This window comes from Lagenorhynchus albirostris, chromosome 6, assembly GCF_949774975.1.
Source record: "Lagenorhynchus albirostris chromosome 6, mLagAlb1.1, whole genome shotgun sequence".
Lineage (NCBI taxonomy): Eukaryota > Metazoa > Chordata > Mammalia > Artiodactyla > Delphinidae > Lagenorhynchus > Lagenorhynchus albirostris.
The window spans coordinates 65,761,311-65,781,520 of record NC_083100.1 but is presented as its reverse complement, the minus strand read 5'-3'; the positions used below and the strand labels follow the sequence as shown (position 1 = coordinate 65,781,520).

General features: G+C 36.7%; 1 protein-coding gene across 6 annotated transcripts in view; it reads right to left on the bottom strand.

Moving 5' to 3' along the window:
- LOC132521792 (sodium channel protein type 1 subunit alpha) overlaps window positions 1–19,152 on the bottom strand; it is a 94,144-nt gene extending 74,992 nt beyond the window's left edge. For all 6 annotated transcript variants that reach the window (XM_060151461.1, XM_060151462.1, XM_060151464.1 and 3 more), the window contains exons 1-4: window positions 18,889–19,152; window positions 4,569–4,687; window positions 2,370–2,459; window positions 723–851 (exon numbers count right to left, since the gene is read on the bottom strand). In XM_060151461.1, coding sequence (XP_060007444.1) covers window positions 723–851; window positions 2,370–2,459; window positions 4,569–4,687; window positions 18,889–19,152 — 602 coding nt within the window. The remainder of the gene's footprint in view (window positions 1–722; window positions 852–2,369; window positions 2,460–4,568; window positions 4,688–18,888) is intronic.
- Between the last annotated feature and the right edge of the window lie 1,058 nt (window positions 19,153–20,210).

The following is a 20,210-nucleotide window of genomic DNA, read 5'->3' as shown; positions in this document are numbered from 1 at the left end:
GTGCACAATACTGAGTGTATCTGGATGGGAAATAAGGATAAGAAGGTTAATATAAAGAAAAAGATGAAGAAAATTATAACGGGAAAGAAGAGAGGAAGAAAGGAAAGGGATCAGGTAAGATATAGGAAGAGGCAGAGAGAGCGTGTTTTGTTTATATGTCTTAATTATCAATTGACTGATGAAATAACAATTTATGTGTTAAATACATAATATACTAACTACCTTATTTTTTCTATTAGTTTGATTTGTCAGAATGTTTTGATGTTTATTTTCTATTATTCTACCAAAGAAGCTGGGGAGAGTGTGTGATGTGGGTAAGGTCAACTGAAATCTGTAGGGTCAGCAGAACTGTTTTTGCTGCAATTTTAAAAAGCCATTTTCACAGATGTATTATGAATACATTTATGCTTTCATATTAGGGTGTGTGTGTGTGTGTGTGTGTGTGTGTGTGTGTGTGTGCACCTGTTGAAAAAGCAGCATGTATGAAATTTGCTGACAGATGTTTGTTACATGTGAAAATTGTAATTTCAATTACTGCAAAGCCTTTATGCCAAAGCGTAATGCCACTTTGACCTCTGTTGCACTAAATTAAAATCCAGAGCTTAAATATATAAATCACACTGAAATATTCTACAGTTAAAGCAAGCTTATTCTTTAAAAGCATGAGCACTTATAGAAGCCAAAATATAGTCTCTTTTGAAGCTTCCAAGAAAGGCACTTACGCAAATGTAATGACAGTGAAGTCGAGCCAGTTCCATGGGTCCCGAAGGAAGGTAAAATCTTCTAAACAGAAGCCCCTTGCAATAATTTTTATAAGTGATTCAAAAGTATATATTCCTGTGAAAGTGTACCTGGAGACAAGTATCCAAAAAGAATGGATAAACTAATCATTATCTTTCACAGCAATTTCAATTAATTGTCACTCTATTAGGGGAACAGATGAATATTATAAAACAAATCTAAGCAAGTTAATATTATTTTCAGGGAAATAAAACATAGCCGTAAATTTAAATTCAACTCCCTAACACATGAAGAGTTGGCTTTAAATTGTCCTAAGAGTAGGGTGAGAACCACACACTGTATAAAGTGTATCTGAAATGTCTTAGTATTGACATACATGAAGAGAGCCTCTGAGAATTACCCAGTACATTCACATGATGGAGTAGCTGATCAACAATATTGCAGAAGCATAAAATGATTTTCCTTTAGAAAGCAAAAAAACTCAATTTCAGCCAGGTTTTATGAATGAGGGAACATCGACAAATTAGTTTCAAGTTTTTCTCCTTCTTTAAGATAAGCTAGGTTAACTTATTTGGAAAAAAGAATTTTGTTAACATCAAAAGTGGGTAAGTTTAATTAAGGTCATAAGAGGTGAAAATTTAGTTTAGAATAAAATACTGAGTCTTAGACTGGAAACTTAGATGTTTCCAAAATTTAAATCTTCTACTCAGTTTAAATGAGCAGAAATTTAGATATTTCCGAGTAGAAACTTAGATGTTTCCAAAGTTTTAATCTTCGACTCAGAAGTTGGAGAATGAAATCATGGCAACTAGGGCAACTTGAGACCTGTGGGCCTCACATGGTAGCTTTAATACTTTAGAAATCCTTTGTTTATAAATTTTTTATTTTCTTCAGAATTTTATCCCTTTTTTGATTGGGTCCAACCTGGAAGTTTCCAGGAAGGGAAAAAGCCCTTGGAAACACCCCCGTGGTGGCTGTTTTAAGGGTCAGCAGGCACAGAGCAATACTGGCTACCACGTCGGCCACGCAAGCAGACTCAGCAGCACTTATCACACATCTGGCCTCTCTGTCCTCAAAAGTATCCCAGAACAGAGCCCATCAATACAGTTAGTAATGCATCTGGTTTCTGAAAATCCTACCCTAACTTTCACTTCGGTTAGCTTAGCCCTCAATAAAATTTTCAAGTTTGAAAATCCCAAATTTTGTGGGCTTTTTTTTCCAGCAAATTTTTTGGTGACCACGTTTGAAACTGATATAGGCCTGGCATGGAGTGGATGTGTCTGATGGAAGTGAAAACTTTGTGAGGCTCAATATTATCCTTTTAGGGCAAGTGTAAGACTCACTGAATTCATCTGGAAATGAACTGGAACCAAGGTCTACCATATTGGTTCCTTTCTGTGAGTACATTCATAACATTTGCTTTGGTCACTGTAGATCCTACAGGAAAAGTGGCGAGTGTCCAAGAATGATGGGCTTCTGGTAACCACCAAGTACACGTGAAGGAGAGAGATTAAATACTAAATACATATATATATAGATATAGATATATATGTCTGTATGTCTATTTATCTATACACACACACATATACATACTCATGTAGGTCGCTTAAAACGTAAGTTGAACTTACTCTACATTCTTTGTCCAGTCGGGAGGGTTACTCATTGTCATAAACACACAGTTCGTCAAAATAGTGCACATAATTAGCATGCTGAATAATGTAGGTCATTGTTAAGGAACACACAAAAGAAAACCCAAATCCATGTATCATATTACATAAAACTAACATTGAAAAGCTCAACCTGCAGTTTGGCCAGGACTCAGGGACAAATACCCTATGGGCAAGTCATCTAATCTCTTTAAATTTCATTTTTATCATCCATAAAATTTGGATAATAATATCACCCTCACAGAGTAATTGTATAGATTAAGTGAGATAATGTATGAGAAAGCTTTATAAAAGTATAAAGTGCGGCTTTTGCTGCTATTATTAAATCAATCTATTTACCTCCCAGAAGACTTTAGGGGGAAACCTGTGGGCACTTTGGAGTGGTACAGCTTTTGAGCAGAGAGCACTGACTTGAACTAATTTAGTTGATTAAAATAGTAAATTGTTGAGGAAGGCACATCCTTGCAGAATTGTAACTTCTTAAATACATGTGATACAATATAGTTGAATACATTAAAATTTATGTAGTTAAAGTACAGCATGGTGTTAAGGGTCGGGTTGCTCTATTTCAGCTGAGTTTGTAAACGTGTAGCAGCACTGGATAAGATTGAAAGCGAATATTCTTCAAGGCCATGACTTAACATGATGTGAATGTAATTAAAATTCAACATAAAGGTGATCTTAGCAACATAAAAGTGACTTGGGCAAGTCACTCAGCCTCTCTGTGCCATGGAAGCTTCTTGTATCTCTACTGAATTTTATGTAGTGGAGCTAATCAGGTATGGAACTCATAGTTTGAGGTACAGATTAAATGGGTTAATATATGTGAAGTACTTGGAACAGGTCTGTATATTAGTAGACATGATCTAAGTGTTAGCTAAAACCAATGACTAACTATGACATAACAGAATTATGGAGTTGAAAGGGACCTTAAAAAACAACTGTTTAATCCCTATATTTTAGAAATCAGAGAAATAATGCGTAAGATCTAAAGAAATTAGATAACTTGGCCACAGACTAAAACACAGGTTTATTACTTTCACATCCAATATTCTTTCCACTACAGTTTACTGCCAAAGCAAAAATTTTCCGTGTGTGAAAAAGAAAGTTTTCATCAAATGACCACATGATGGCACTAGGAACACAAACTAGGATGATGAAACCTCCATAAATGTAAAAACCCCGAACATATAAATTTTGTGTTTCAAATCTTTGATTTTTAATAATATCGTATTTATACCATAAGAAATCTCTTGCTATCAGTTTAGAAATAGAACGGATTTTTAGGTTTTAAAGTCTTTTTTCAAAAAATCAGGTAGTGTAAGTTTATGATAATTATAATGGTATTTCTATATTTATTATTGCCAAAGCTATCAAATGAGACATAATTAGAAGTGAAGGTTTTTGCCAATGAATATGAACAGATGAATTTAGTTGCAGAATCCTTTTTTAACACCAATGAGAATCTCAAAGCCAAATCCCTAAAGGCCACTTGGAAATACAATCTTAGCGTCTTCCATTAACTTCCAAAGCCTTTACTAAGCAATCAGTTTTGCACAGCAGAGTCATAATTCAATGACTTAAATTTGAAATTAAGCCAATATTCCAGTACTTCCTCACAGATTTCATTAGGAAAGTTCAAAAACTAGCTAAATATTGGCCAAAGCCCCCTGATCTTCTCCCATGGAAAATATGCTTAAAGGTTAATTCTAAGGCACACTAAAATGCTTTGTATTATAGATAGCTCTATATTGGCTCTGGATGGAAATTTTTTGCTATTATATCATTATTCACTACAAATTCTAGAAAATCAGAAACTTTGTACCATATCTTAAAAATAAATATGGCTATTTTACACTAGATTTGTAGGACTTGATACATATGTTTTTAGAAAGATATATATAATGTTAAAGACTTTGATGTATAATATATATTTGAAAGATATATATATAGTACATATATAATATTAAAGATTATGTAAGTTTCAGTGACATCTATGTAATAAATTTTAAGAATAAGGCTTATATGACCAAAGAAAATACAAAATGAGGGTGATAAAACCACAGAATATGGACATTTCCCAAGTTAATTTTATATTTAGCTACAAAGCATTTATAGATTATGTACTAATAGCTAATATTGATCACATGAAAAGGATATGAATGTACCAAAATCTTAATAGCTATTTTCCTAAGAGGATTGAAGGGAGTTAAAATGTACAGGGCAGAAGTGGCACTGAACCGGAAGATGGCCTTCCCTTTATTCAATACTATAAAAGTCTGTAAGATAGGAACACATAGAAGTATAAAAGTATAAACCATTTAAACTCTATTACCCACCTTCTATCATTTGTCAAAATGAATTATTCCAATGTTGCAACTTCCGACGTGCACCATGAAGACAAACTGTTACTGGATCTCTTCTTAACTAGAGACAACATCCAATGGTACAACTCACCTTTGACTTGATACTTACCTGCAATTTTATCGTATATAAGACAGTTAGCCAAGATAATTTATTTATTTTCTTAATATTTTAAATATCTGAGTTAAAGGAAAAAGTCTCAAATGGGTGCACGTATCATTTCATTCTACAGATCTTAGGACACTACATTCCTTTTACAGCGATTTCAGCTTTTCCATTTCAAATATCTTGAAAATTAATGCTCTGGAATGCAAAATCATTCAGTAAGACAAATAATATTTTTGAAATAAATATTCTTTTACCATTTCTGCTTATAAAATAAACATTATCACTCTATTTATAATAGGAAATAAAAACAGCCACCATCAAACCCAGTCTTGGGTTAAATGGATGTAATCCAATAATTGAGTTCTGGAGGCCAAGCTCCCTGGAGAGTATCTGTTGACCAGGAGTGCTAAACTGTGTATTGGGATTTCTGAGTTAGCTGACACACTGAATTCTAGTCCCAGCTGGCTGCCTATTTCATGTAGTGCTTTCTTAGAGGAAAAGCTCAAAGCCCCTGCAGAATCTAGGATCCATGGATGTGCATGGAACTGGCATTCTAAAAATTAGACATATCTGAGCACAATTAGCAGTGTGTGGACAAAAACAAACAAACAAACAACAAAAAACAAAGCAGCAACATACAATCGTGTATCAAGGATTCTGACTCAGTGTTTCCTAAGACCTTTGTGTACATTCAGATTGTGGGGAGTGGAACCCATTTCTCTATGAAGAACATATCTTGAGAAGGGAACTCCAAATCTTTTAAATTTAAACCCCATTCTCCAAAAATACTGTTTTTCTTACTGAGGACACATATCTGTGTAGATCACATTATGACATAGCAAGCATTAACCTTATGTTTACTTTCTACTAAAAATCTTTGACAAGGGTTTATTCTCTACATTTAGTCTGCAGGTCATTTATAGATTTCTCATTTCTTTTCTCCTCTACCTTCAGGGTTTTCTAAAGTGAAATAGAGTAATTACTCCAAAACATTTACTGAGTTGCTGTTTGAAAATAGCACTTCCTCGCTGGTATATGTCAGAGTGCCCTAAATCAGGGCTGTGAAAATGGTCCCCCAACCAGTGCTGGTCTCCAAGTTGTTCCTGATCTGTGACAAGATTTGAGAGTAAGTATTTAGAAACTTGTAAGACAATTTGACAGACTAATTTTACATCTGTTGAATGTAATAATAAAAAGACAGGGTGTATTTTGCAGGTCTGTTTTTCATTTCAACTTTCTGGAAATTAATTTTATTGTATTTTATAGAATAGCAACCACACCTTCACAACAGAGAGTTTGAGATGCATTGCTCTACATCTAACTTTGACTCCATATTTCCACTTTCATCTTTGATGGACTGTGGGTCCAGAGTACAAAGAAAACTGTGTCACAACGTCCATTTATAGGAGGGGAGAGTTTCACCTGTGCTTATTGGAGGAGCAATCACCCGTGTCTACTTAGTGCTCTTTTTCTCTGATTCATTCAGTGCCGCTGTCCCTAAATGGCATTGTGAGATCATCATAAAACATGCACAGACTTCTGCAATGCAAATGCCTTTGCCCTAGGGAGTACACACATGCAAGGACACAGAAAGGCTCTGAGTGAGCTAAATCAGGACCGAATATGGTCCACCTTGTAAACCAACTGCCTATGCTTCCTTTCCCCAAAATTATGCTGAGTAAAACCTGATGGAAATATTGTGATCTGGGAGTGGGAGACCCAGTAAAAACATAATGTAGAATATATCTTTTTAAAATAAGAATTCCCTCATTTCAAATAATATTACAAGCCTAATTTTGGAAAAGAAGTTACAGTCCCTACGGGACCTAAATCATGGGCTGGAGGAAGAGGGGGATGAAGATGGTACTGATTGTCGCTCAGTGGAGAAGAATGATAATCCAGCTCATCCTGAGGAGAGGAGACCACGTGCAGAAGAGATGACCTGTGTCTTCGGCTCTGTGGCCACCCTCCAGCCCAAACCATGAGCAGACCTAACAAAAGAAGAAGTAGAAGAGATGGAGGAAGAGGGTGATGAAACCAAAGGCAAAGCTTCAGAGGCCAAAAGAAAGGGTTGGAGAGAGAAAGAAATTCTGCCCTAAGGACCAAGAAGAAAAAGAAGCAAGACTCAGAAGCTGAACCAAGAGGAACCCAAAAAGGCAGGGCAAAGGGTCAGATCTCAGCAGGGTAAAGCTAACGAAAGCCACGGCACCCTGATGCTGATAAATAATTCTCAATCTAAAAGTCCTTTTACATAGAGGAATTCATATTTTGACACAAAAGTGAAAGGCAAAAGGACAAAATTCCCAATTGTTCAAGCCTTAGATGGAAACTTTTACTGCTTTTAGGGTATATTCTCTTTATTTATTTAAAAAATTCAAAGAATGTATTTTAACTTCATATTTATAAGAAGTGTGTGTACAGTGTGTAAGTGCTTACAATTAGAATGTATAATGGAATTAATGAGATTTTCCTGTACAGCAATATTTGTTCTCCTTTAATTTTTCACAAGCCGTATAGATAGATAAGACATCCTTGATAGAGCTCCTGGGAAGCTGATGATAACACCGGCACTAAGGGAATATTTCAGAGGGTTTCTTCTGTGAGGACTTTGCTGTTCCCAGGTTGAAACATATATTTACATAAAAACTACACAAATGTTGCTTTAAAGTGTTTATGGATTCATTTTAAACAGTTGAATTACAGAGCAGTCCAATATTAGAATCTTGACTCTGTTACCATTTTTATGTCAATAAGTTCCATTTAGAACTTCAAATTTGCTATTTGTAACTGATCTTCTATCTATTTCCTCATCTACCTGTATCCATCCTCCTTATATTTACTTGCACAGAGAAGAAGCCAAACATTTAGTTTCTAAGTGTTGAGGATTAATGAAAGGATACTTGCCCCTAAAGACTCTCAAATACATGTTTCCCCAAATAATGGCATCGATAGTATTGAAGGGAGAAGAGAGTCAGAAGGGAACACTGTTTACTTACAAGTGGTCAAGTAACTCTAGAATTTTCAAACATACAGATATTTGCCTTCCTCATTTCACAGATAAGAAAGGGATCAAAAAGGAAAGAATTAAAAGACTAGCCAAGATGTTACTATTACCCCCACCCCATTTTTTTTTTATTGTGGTAGAATACACATAAAATAAAATTTACCATCTTGTCCATTCTAAGTGTACAAGTTCAGTGTTGACTTTTTCAAAGAATGTACTGAATGGCTTATTAGAGGAAAGTATTTTAGCATCCTTTAAATCTAATTAGTTTAACACAAATTTCATTAACATAACTACTCAGGACAATTTTTATTGCATTACGTCACTTCAGTAGAAAAGAAAAACTTCAATATTGATGGTGGAGGAGAAACGGCTGGTATAGTAGTATCCAGCTTGAAACAGGCTTTTTATTTTTTTTACAGCCCAAGGCTGTAGGAAACTCATGAAATCATTTTAACCTGAGAATAACACTGTGCCTCAGAACCAATTTCAAAACAGCATTTTGACTGAATTAGAGATGAGATTCTATATATAAAAATATCACTTTTAAAGACACATTTGTAGGAATGTAACTCTCTTCACATACTAGATATTGATCAGGCTTGTCACTTATCTCTTCATGTATAGCTACCAAACTCAAGTAGCATTTATAAAGTCCCTATATGATAAGCTGTTAATATGTATGAGCGTGGTAGACACCTGGAAAGCAGCCTGGATCTAATTCTCAGCTCAATCGTTAATTCAATTGACTTCAATGAAGAAGATTTGTGTTAATTGTTTAGGACAATATTTGCAAAGCTCTGTGCTAAAGTTTATAGGGAAAACAAAGACCCCCAAGTAGTTTGGGGTAAATAGTAAGTTATGACCCCAAGAAGCCTGAAAACTAGTAAATGTTCAACTATCTATACTAACGGAAGAAAATCTAGAAGGGTAAGTGAAGGTTTACTTAGACTGGAGCTGCCCAATAGAAATATTACATGAACTACAAATCTAAGCCACATATGTGATTTTAAATATTCTAGTAGCCATGTTTAGAAAAAGAAAAAGAAGCAGATGAAATTAATTTGAATAATGTTTTCTTTAACCCAATATATCCAATAAATTATCATTTGGGGATGAAGTCAGTATTAAAAATTATTGAGATAGTTTACATCCTCTTGTCATACCAACTGTACGTCTTCAGAGACTGAACTCACCACATTTCAAGTACATTTCAAATACAATAGCCATACATGACTAATGTCCACTGAATTGGGCAGCGCAGACCTAGGTGTAAACCATTCATTGTACTGCCAGTTCATACTCTCTTCAGCAAACCTTGCCAGGTAAAAGTCAATTCTAGCTTTAAAGGAAACAACAACAACGAAAACCCAAACAGGTAAACACCCCTGATAATCAAAGCTTAATAGTCTGGAAAGCAAATTAGAAAAACATAAGTAGGATTTGTTTTAACTTACGTATTTATTGAGTGCAGACTCTGGAGTTGGATGCCTCGCTCAAAATCTGGCTGTGCTGCCTTCCAGCTCTGAGATCCTGGACAAGTTACTAACTTTTCTGTGACTTATTTGCCTCTTTTGAAAAATGGGAATAAGTACACTAAGTTCACAGAGGTGTTGTGATTCCAATTCAGTAGGTCAGATTCTGATGCCTTGTATTCTGTACTTTTAATAAATAACTCAGGTGAGTCTGCAATAGGAGAGCTGTGAATCTGTTTTTATTAACAGTTCTCATGTTGTGTACCTGGAGTAAAATGCTTCCCCTTTATCTAACTGCATAGTCAATAAGGAAACACTTAGGTTATAATAGTTCGGTAGGATTGCTATTTATGAATCTGTACCCATTACTATTTAGTAGTCTTTTTTTGTCTCTGGGTTTTTAGAATGTGTTTGCTTATTTTTTTTTTACTCAGGATGGACACTGAATTTAACAAGCCATAGTTTTCCAGTTCCCTTTTAAAAATATGTCCATTATCTTAACTTTTCTTTCACTCTCGGGGTCTTGTTCCTTAAATAGTTTAAACCTAATGCTCAGCTTTGTGTTTATCTAAACATTATTGAAAAATTGCCAAATCACAGCATTGACTCCAAATTTACTGCAATTTCACTGCTCTAAATGTACTGGCAAAAGCAAGAAATAACAGAGGAAGGTGAGCAATGATCATGAACAATAGAAAAATGCAGAATATACTATTGGTTGATTCCACTTATGCCTTAGCCTCAAAATTTAAAGAGGCAATTTTCAACTTGTACTTACACTGTGATCCAAAAATGTGTTTGGAGGTCAATTGTTTGGAACTTCGAACATATTTTCCCAAAGAAAGGAGATACATATATATATATATATATATTTTTTTTACACATAGATTCAAAAACCTATGTAATTCCTAATTAAATAGAATTCTGTATAATGACAATGTGAAACTTTATCCCTGTGTATAAGCAAGTGTGACTCTGAAAATGGTAACAGACTTCTAAGCTGGGTTGCAAGGTATACCTCTCTCCCCTTGATGTTGCCTTGGCATTCAAACTAGGGAAATTCCCTGGCTCTATCTTCTGCCAGAAGTGGGGTCAACTTTTTCTAGCTCTAAGCTGCTGGCTCGAGAAGAGGTTCCATCGGGAAAAGGCAGAATGAGACCACATGGCAGGAGGAGGGATGCTGCAGAGCTTTGGGTGTAAAGAACTGCATAGACAAGAGATTCCGATTAGTACACATCTCTGGGGACATCTCTTGTTCTGGGCCAATTCCAAGGCATCTAATTCTTTTTTTTTTTTTTTCCTGTGAGCTCTCTAAATGGTCTCACCTACTTCCTTGCCTATCTTTTTTTTAATAACCTGTGGATTCAGGCCAAGATTTTCCTCCTTTTCTGGCTCACTGGGAGATGGAAAGCTTTCTCACAGGTTCTCTACATGACTCTGAAGTTAGTGTGCAATATTTTAAAAAATGTTTTCTCTCCCAATCTCATTCTGTCTTACCCCTTAGATGCGGGATAATAAGCCTAAAGAACAACTTGTGGACTTGTGCCTCCTGTGGCCCACCAAGCGTTAATATCCATCCCTCATCTAATTGCACAGGGGTCTTGTAGCCAGGGACCACAAACCAAAATGTCCCACAGAGGCTAGGCAGTGTGAAAGACCTGCCAATTTGGGGCATGCAAATCAGTGATGCTAGATCTGATATAGTATGAGAAATCCTAAATATGCACGATTTTACATGTGTGTGTGCAATCTTCTGATTTATAAATCTCAGACACTAATTCAAAATTGTAAACAGTATTGCATGAGGCAAACAAAAATGTGTCTGGGGGCTCAAGGCCTTAGAGTTTTTTTATCTTTGCTTTAAGTTCATGCAAAAGAGAAAAAGTTGTACCCAGAAGAGAGTCTGTAAAATTGCTGGTCCCTAGGCTTTAGCTGGGTAGAACAGATGCAGTGGGGCCAGTGCTGGAGAGTTCCCCAGCTGGGCTCCTATCAGCCAGGGTTACAGATGCTCTGCCTCTATCTCAGACAGAGAGAAAAAATTATAGCCAGAGGGTGAAATGATAAAATCTGGGGATCAAAGATTTCTCATCCCTGTTATCTTCAGCCCATAGCATGGGTGTGGTACACTATTATATGCTCAGCAAATTTTTCATTGACAGAAAAGGACTAATTGGCCCAGTTTTATTGCAGACTTTTCTGTGTGAGAACTTTGGGCAAACTCTTCCATGTCAATTTCTACATCTGAATGAAGATTATAACAACACTAACCTCAGGGTTGTTTAAAGGCTGAAATGAAACAAAATGAAATAAAACATGAGAATCCCCTTAATGAATTCAAAGTGCCATATACACTTAAGGATTAAAGGATTAAAAATGTGTGTCTCTCTGGTTCTCAAATATATACCCATACAAACACTTGTGTACTTGAAAGCAACGCCAATTCTCACATTGGAACTTTGCCATTCGGTTTCCTTCCTCCCAAATTTCATATTCAGAAAACAATGCCATCCATTTGTTCCCATCTGATAAGCATTACACCTCCAAAATAGATTCCGATCCCATCCATTATTGTCTTCATTGTCAAAAATCTAGACCAAGCCTCCATAAAGACTCCCAATTTGATCTTTAAAAATGTGAAGTGGGGGGCTTCCCTGGTGGCACAGTGGTTGAGAGTCCGCCTGCCGATGCAGGGGACACGGGTTCGTGCCCCGGTCCGGGAAGATCCCACATGCCGCGGGGCGGCTGGGCCCGTGAGCCATGGCCGCTGAGCCTGCGTATCCAGAGCCTGTGCTCCGCAACGGGAGAGGCCACAACAGTGAGAGGCCCCCGTACCGCAAAAATAAATAAATAATCATCCATTAAAAAAAAATGTGAAGTGGGGACTTGCCTGGTGGTGCAGTGGTTAAGAATCTGCCTGCCAACACAGGGGACACGGCTTTGAGCCCTGGCTCGGGAAGATCCCACAGGCTGCGGAGCAACTAAGCCCGTGTGCCACAACTACTGAGCCCGCGTGCCACAAATACTGAGCCCGTGTGCCACAACTACTGAGCCCGCGTGCCACAAATACTGAGCCCGTGTGCCACAACTACTGAGCCCACGTGCCACAACTACTGAAGCCCGTGCACCTAGAGCCCGTGCTCCGCAACAAGAGAAGCCACTGCAATGAGAAGTCCATGCACCTCAATGAAGAGTAGCCCCCGCTCGCTGCAACTAGAGAAAGCGCAGGCGCAGCAACGAAGACCCAACACAGCCAAAAATAAATAAATAAATTAAAAAAAAAAAGTGAAATGGACATTGTGACTTCTCTACCCAAAGTTTTCAGAGAATTCATTTTGTCCTTAGACTTCGAACTCCTTAAGATGTCCTAAAAGGAGCCTTGATCTAGCCCCAGGCCCACCTCCCCAATCACATCTTACTCGCCTTTTACTTACTACAGTCCTGCTATATTACATGTCTTCTAATGGGCTATTCCCTTTCCCTGGAAGGTTTCTCTCCCTTCTTCTTTCTACCCTTGAGATCCCAATATAAATGCCATTTCTTTACAGAGGCATACAATTTAAGTTTCCTGAATCTGTCCTCTTTGAAAAAAAGGTGCTTATCACCCTATTAGAATCTGGTGGGCAATGTACTTCTCTAATTATTTTAGAAGCTGATCCAGACCCCCTGAGTCTCAAAGATTTTAGTTTTTATAAAGGCAGGGGATGCCCCTGATTGAGCAGAAGTAGTAAAGCAACAAGTCAGGTTTGGGAAATACTGCCAGCCTAAGAGATGAGGAGTACAGATGGCAAAGTGGCATGAGTGGAGGGGCAGGAAAAGCAGTGACAGGCTTATTTAGAGTCTATCACTGACTTCTCTTCTCCACTGGTATCATTAGTGTGACAACTGCAAACCCAGAGTAGCGTGGTGATGAGCCATGGAAGCTGACGGATCTGGTTTTAAATCTAGTCTCTGTTACTTAGTAGCTTTATGATCTTAGGAAAATTAACTTTATCTCAGTTTCATTATTTTATTTTATTTTATTTTTTTAGTCATCAATTTTATACACATCGGTGTATACATGTCAATCCCAATAGCCCAATTTATCACACCACCATCCCCACCCCACTGCGGCTTTCCCCCCTTGGTGTCCATACGTTTGTTCTCTATATCTGTGTCTCAATTTCTGCCCTGCAAACCAGTTCATCTGTACCATTTTTCTAGGTTCCACATATATGCGTTAATATATAATATTTGTTTTTCTCTTTCTGACTTATTGCACTCTGTATGACAGTCTCTAGATGCATCTACATCTCTACAAATGACCCAATTTCGTTTCTTTTTATGGCTGAGTAATATTCCATTGTATATATGTACCACATCTTCTTTCATCATTTTAAAACAAAGAGAAGAATTATCTTGGAAGGACATGTCGGTTAAATAAGAACTGTAAATTTCCTAATGCACAGTGCATACGGCAGAGCTACTGTTTCTGCTTGCCTAGCTGACCTTCTTCAAAGTTTCCATCTCTTCCTTTTAGAGAAAACCTCTGCCTCATTGTCTGGCTATGTGGCTTGGATGGAGCTGACCCACCCCTTGGCAACACTGGTCAACATGTGATGCTGATCTGGCCAATGAAAGCATCACAAACCCTTGGTTACAGTGATTGGTTCAGAAGAGGCCATGTGACCTAATTAGACTGAATTTCAGGACTTGTGCAAGAAATTTTGAAGAAAAAGAGAGCTCTTTTTCTTGGGGTTACTAGGCTGTAGGATGTTAGTTTCATGCTACTGGTGGCTATTTCTATCATCTTGTGGGAAGAGCCAGCCTGTGAATGCAGCCAGCATAGGTGAAAGTAGAACCAAAAATGGAAAAGGACTGTGTCCTGATGATGTTGTTTTAGGTACTGGATCCTTTGATATTAAGACGAGATTTACCCCACACATACATTTATTTGTTTGTTGCTTAGTTTGTTTTCAAAAGCTACTTTCTGTTGGTTTTCGGTCACTTTCACTTGAAGGGAAACTTATTAATATGACAGGTACTTCATAAATGCAATCATTATTTTACTACCATCCTCATCATTTTGGGATTGTTTCTGAGGCAGAGACAGGGAGGTGACAAAGAAGAAAGGGACTTAAGGAAGAAATAATGAATGGGTAAGAGAAAGATTTGGAAGTGAACTGTAGTGCCTTGCAAGTAAGGGAGAGCCTGGGTGACTGGTAATTCTAGAAGAGCTAATGATATACAAAGAAAAATCATAAATATGACAATTCATGGAATCCTGAGCTTTTACCATCTACTTTTCTGATTTTCTTTTAAACTCCTTTTTTTTTTTTTTTTTTTTTTTGCGGTACACGGGCCTCTCACTGTTGTGTCCTCTCCCGTTGCGGAGCACAGGCTCCGGACGCGCAGGCTCAGCGGCCATGGTTCACAGGCCCAGCCGCTCCACGGCATGTGGGATCCTCCCAGACCAGGACACGAACCCGTGTCCCCTGCATTGGCAGGCAGACTCTCAACCACTGCACCACCAGGGAAGCCCTAAACTCCTTTTTCAAGAAAAACTCCCTAATCCCAATGAAAAACAAAACAAACAACTCTCCCTACCCCATGTAACAATTAAAAACTCCTGTGGAATGACAAACCAGGCATGAATTTAAAACCACAAGTTCCTGTATGATTCTTCGTGCAGCCCCAGTAAAGAGGTAGCATGCATCTCTTTAGAAGAGCTGATAAAAAGGGAGAATAAATTGTCTTTAAACATCGAAGAGACAATCAAGGAAAGAGCACATTTTTAAATGGATACATTTCTACATTCCAGAATTAACAAACATGCATTTTCACTACAGATCTAACATACCTCATTCTATTTCCAGTACCCTGTCACACTGTCAAAAGGATATTTTCTTCCATGGTACTAATGAGTCATCTGTAATTTTAAGAGAACATGAGAAGGAAGAAGTTTTCTGTAATAAAGAGTGGGTGAAGAATTTGAATGTATAGCCAAATGGTGCAAAATCAGCCGAAGCTATGAAACGAAACTGTGAAAAAAAAAAAAATCCCATGAGGAAATAAAGGTGTGTTCACAAGCTAAAATGTGCCTTGTCACAATGCTAAAGTAAATAAACAAACAAAAGGAACCCAACCTGGAATCATGTTCTGAAGACCACGGGACCAGAGCTAACATGGTATGGAAAATTCTGTGATTCTCCTCTGATAGCACTGTTATTTTATTCCTTAGTTCTTACCTTGGACTTCTGAAGGCTTAAAACATCTGAGGGTCTGGAAGTGCTTCCATGTACCGTGAGTGTTCATGAGACAGTTGCTACTGTTTCTCGAGTTACTACCACAATATCACTGACCATGGATTAAATTATTTTAGCAATTTCAACAGAAAATTTGAACATTATATAATTTGTACATTTTAAGCTAGGGCAAAGAAGATAAAAATATGTGGGCATATGCCATCTGAAAATACACCATCAGCAGTGACATTTTCATAAGCTCACTGACACTGTAGAAGATCACAGAGAGCTTCACTGGGGTTTGTGTCCTTTCTATTGCTTACATGTAGATTCTTTATATATACACACCACTGTACTTTAACCTAAAACTTAACATAGATTCTGCCACCATTTTTTGTAATAGGCTTGCTTTGTTTATTCTATATATTTTTAAGAAAGAAACCAGAGACTTGGGATATACATACAAAGGACACATTAAGTATTGTACTTGAGTTTAAACTTAGGGGAGTCACTAGCCTGATTAATATCTGCATATTACAATCCACTCAGGCAATAAAATGTACATCCCCAATATCAGTGATGGTGGGAAATTTCATCCTAAGAAGCATTTTCCCCAGTGACATTTCCATCATTAGACCCTTGATCTATGCTGGGAGTACTGTGCATGTCTACTGCATTGTTTAAAGAAGATCACCCTGCCATCCTCAGATACTCAAGTCACTAAAGTGAAATTGGTCATCAAGTAGAAAAAGGAAATATTCATCATTTTTAAAAGCTTATTATTTTTCTAAGGATTCCAGCTTCAATCAGAGGAAGCTAATTCAGAATTTAAGACTATTCCTCCATACTGAAATAATCCAATTATGAACAAAAATTTAAGACTAGAAAGAGTGTACACACAACCACAGAAAGTTATAAAACATGTAAGTGCAAAAGAAGGAAATTTCCAACACATAGCTCAATCATGTCCTAAGCATGCCATGTTAGTTTTTAAGGATTTCAGTACTGCAAAAAGTTTCACTTGTATTTCTGTTGAATGACTTACATTTGGAGACTTGCTGGATGTCAGCTCAATGTGAAAGCAATGGATGTGCCTCACCTTGGGGAAACCTCCTTCCTAATAACAATATTTCTCTTACCAGGTTCTGCTACTTGCACTCTGTGATTTGTTCCAAAATACCGAAATATTTTTCCTTCCTCACACAATGTACATTTGAAGATAAGGACAGAAGATGTTAAAGGCAAGTTTGAATGTGAACCTAACAAAGTTTATAAGGGTTACTTCACCGCAAGAATCTGACTGAATAGTCATTCCTTCAGGATTGGTCTTTTACCCTCAGTTTTAAGAACTTTCTTTTAACTATTTGGATGGGTTTGCATCATTTTGCTTTCCATCTGCCTTTATATCCTTTGTTATATCTCATTCATTATAAACCAATTGTGGACGGCTTTGTTTGGGGACATTCCCTCAAGATGACAACTTTTATCAGTCTAAAAACTCTTTAATTTAAAGGAAAAGATTAATTGGATGATCTCGTTTCTACTTGAAGAATAGCTGCCCTTGTCAACACGCATTAGTTTGGTCTTTCTCAATGTATGCATTTACTGTTTTATAGATAAGGACACAGCACAGGAGATGGGATGCTAGATTTCAGCCCTGTTTGATGAAGTGGTAGACTCTGGGTGGCTTTAATAATTTTTAGATGGTGGTTACTACTGGAGAGGTGGAAGCTGGATGTCTGGGAGTAGCAAAATGCCTGCTGAGCATGGAGCCCACTAACCCACTGTAATAGCAGCTCTAAATAGATTGGCTATGTCCAATGGCTATAAATAAAGTAACATACTTTAGTGTTAATGAATTTCTGGCTAGAACACATCAGAGTCATTATTTCAATAATAGAATAATTTTAAATAAGTTAATATGTATGAATAGTTGGATTATCCACATTTTTACTTTTTTTATACAAATAAACCCCTCGTAGTCTGCTTAATTTGGGTTTTAGCTTTTCAGATATCATATTAAATTAATTTCCAAAGGAGTGATTTAATGACAAAATTCAATTTTTCTCATAATTTAAATGGAAGTTATGAAACAGATCATGGCTTACCTACTAAGATTTAATAATACAATGTTAAAAAGCAAAGTTAAATAAAAGATAATGAATCTATGGAAAATTATTAATCTCTTCCTTCACAGTAAAATGGTCAAATCAGTTTTTAAAAAGGAAAAGTGTGTTACACTTAAGCTGGCTATATCCTGAAAAGTTTTTTTAAAAATCTGAACATTATGAGGTTTTTACCTCTGAAAGTTGTAGCAGTCAATGAGAATGTATTTACAAAACTGTCTCGAATCCAAATACTAAAATTCCAAACTTATGCACTTGATAAAAACTAACACGATAACTGTGCCAGCAACTAAAAGCATCCCTAAACGTTTTGGGGGTATTTTTAAGGCCCATGTTTAACTAAAAGATCTCATTTGCTTAATTACAATATTTGTGCTGTACCTTTCCACCAAGAGTTCATAAATATATTATTCTAGGTGAAAAGGATAATAAAATATTGCAAATTAACTAGTCATAAATTTAATCTAAAATCAATACAATAATCTTTTTTGATTTTACCTTTTTCTACACTTTTCTTCTTGGTTTGGTGAAATCATGGTCATAATGAAAGGCTGGGTGCTTACTATTTTCATTTCAAGCATGGATATTCAAATATCATTTATATGTTCTTCAGAATACTATATTTTTGGTCATCCTTACCAATATCAATATATTTCCACCAAAAGATTAAATAATTTTTTAAACTATAGTTTGTATAGGAATGTTTTTTCCCAATAAAAAAAGTTTCTTCAGGAAGTTAACTGATATATTATATATAACATAATATTTATATATAATATAGAAACTGAAAACCCTTGTGGCATCAAATTTTGTTCCATGAGAAATGAATACCAATATTTTTGAGGTCTTTATAATTTGTGATAATTTCAAGATTTTCAAGTACAGAAAACCCATAAATAGTAAATACAATCTTTGGGGAGATGTTTTTAATTTGTTAAATTAGCTGCCTACAACTTACATTTATTTTTAAGTATCTACTGTGCATTTGGCACAGCTCCATCTGTTATGATATAATCAATTTATTTGTCATGTATATGCATAAAACATGTGCAAATGTGTTTTATTTCCTAAACAGAAGGATACTTAGACTTTGTGCTAACTTAGCTTGTGTTGGTGCTATAACAGTCCAAAGTATACTGTAAGGCAATTAGCAGCAAAATATGCCTGATAAAACACACTCACTTTTTTATTGATATAGTACGGGTCCAGGTCCTCCAGCGGCTCTGACACCATCCCTGGAGGGATGTCTCCATAAATAAAAGGAAGGTTCTTTCCAGCTTCCAAGTCACTATTTGGCTTTGGGCCACGTTCGTCATCATCTTTCTTGTCTGGTTTGGGATTCTTAGCCTTTTCTTCTGCAATGCGTCTTTCAATAGCTGCAAGAGATTCTCTGGTGAAGAAGCTGAAGCTGTCAGGTCCTGGTGGTACAAGCACTGTTTGCTCCATTTTGTCATCCTGCACATTTTAATCACCATTTACTCTGCATATGAAAGTCCTTAAAAAAAAAAAGAATACAGATATTTTAAGGAGATTAAGAGATCTTAATATCTACAAACTCCTGTCATGAAATAAGAGCTAGAGGATTGAAATGTTCGTTTCCAATTAAATCCAAATGGAATTACTAAATATAAATTCTTTTTCTGTAGTAAGAACATTTAACTTGAGATCTTTAACATTACCCTTTTAACAAATTTTTAAGTATGCAAGACAGTATTGTCAACTATAGTCACGAAGTCATACAGCAGCTCTCTAGAATTTATTCATCTTACATAACTGAAACTTTATGCCCAGTAAATAGCAACTCTCCATTTCCCCCTTCCCCAGCTTCTGGCAAACACCATTCTACTTTCTGCCTCTATGAGTTTGGCTTAACAAACATGTTTTCTATCTCGGGTTTGTTAAATGTCCCATGTTTATTAATTCTTGTGCTTGGCCGAGACAGGAACTGTGCCATAACTTAAGAAAGTAGTTCAAGTATAGCCTTAATTAAAGTACATTAGCTAAATACCACCCTGTCCCAAATGGGTTGTTCACTCTGTGAGCCACCCAGAAGATGAGGATGTGGCCCCATAGAGACCATGGTTAGCTCATCAACAGGCTGAAGTGGAAGGGAGTTGTCTCTGAGAGGATATAAAATCCAACCCTCTAATCTGCACAAATGGCTCCTGGCCAAGCCGGTCAGAACAGTTTGCTGCGGCCAGACTTAATGACCAGTCAAATAGCCACTGCTGTCCTGATTGAGCCTTCATCTATTCTGAGATACAGACAATTGGAACTGTGACCTGTCACATCAACAGCCATGCTAGGGTTGGCTTACTTAAACACGTACAGAAAGAGATGGTCCAAGGTTAGACAGATGCCACTTAGATGACTAAGAATGAGAGAAAGGTGAGGCTGGGAAGAAATTACTAGATTGGGCTGCAGGTGGGAGAAGATAGCTGTATGTGCAGGAGATAGCAGGATTCTCTAATTTCAGGAAAATAAAATAATCGGAAAGAAGACGG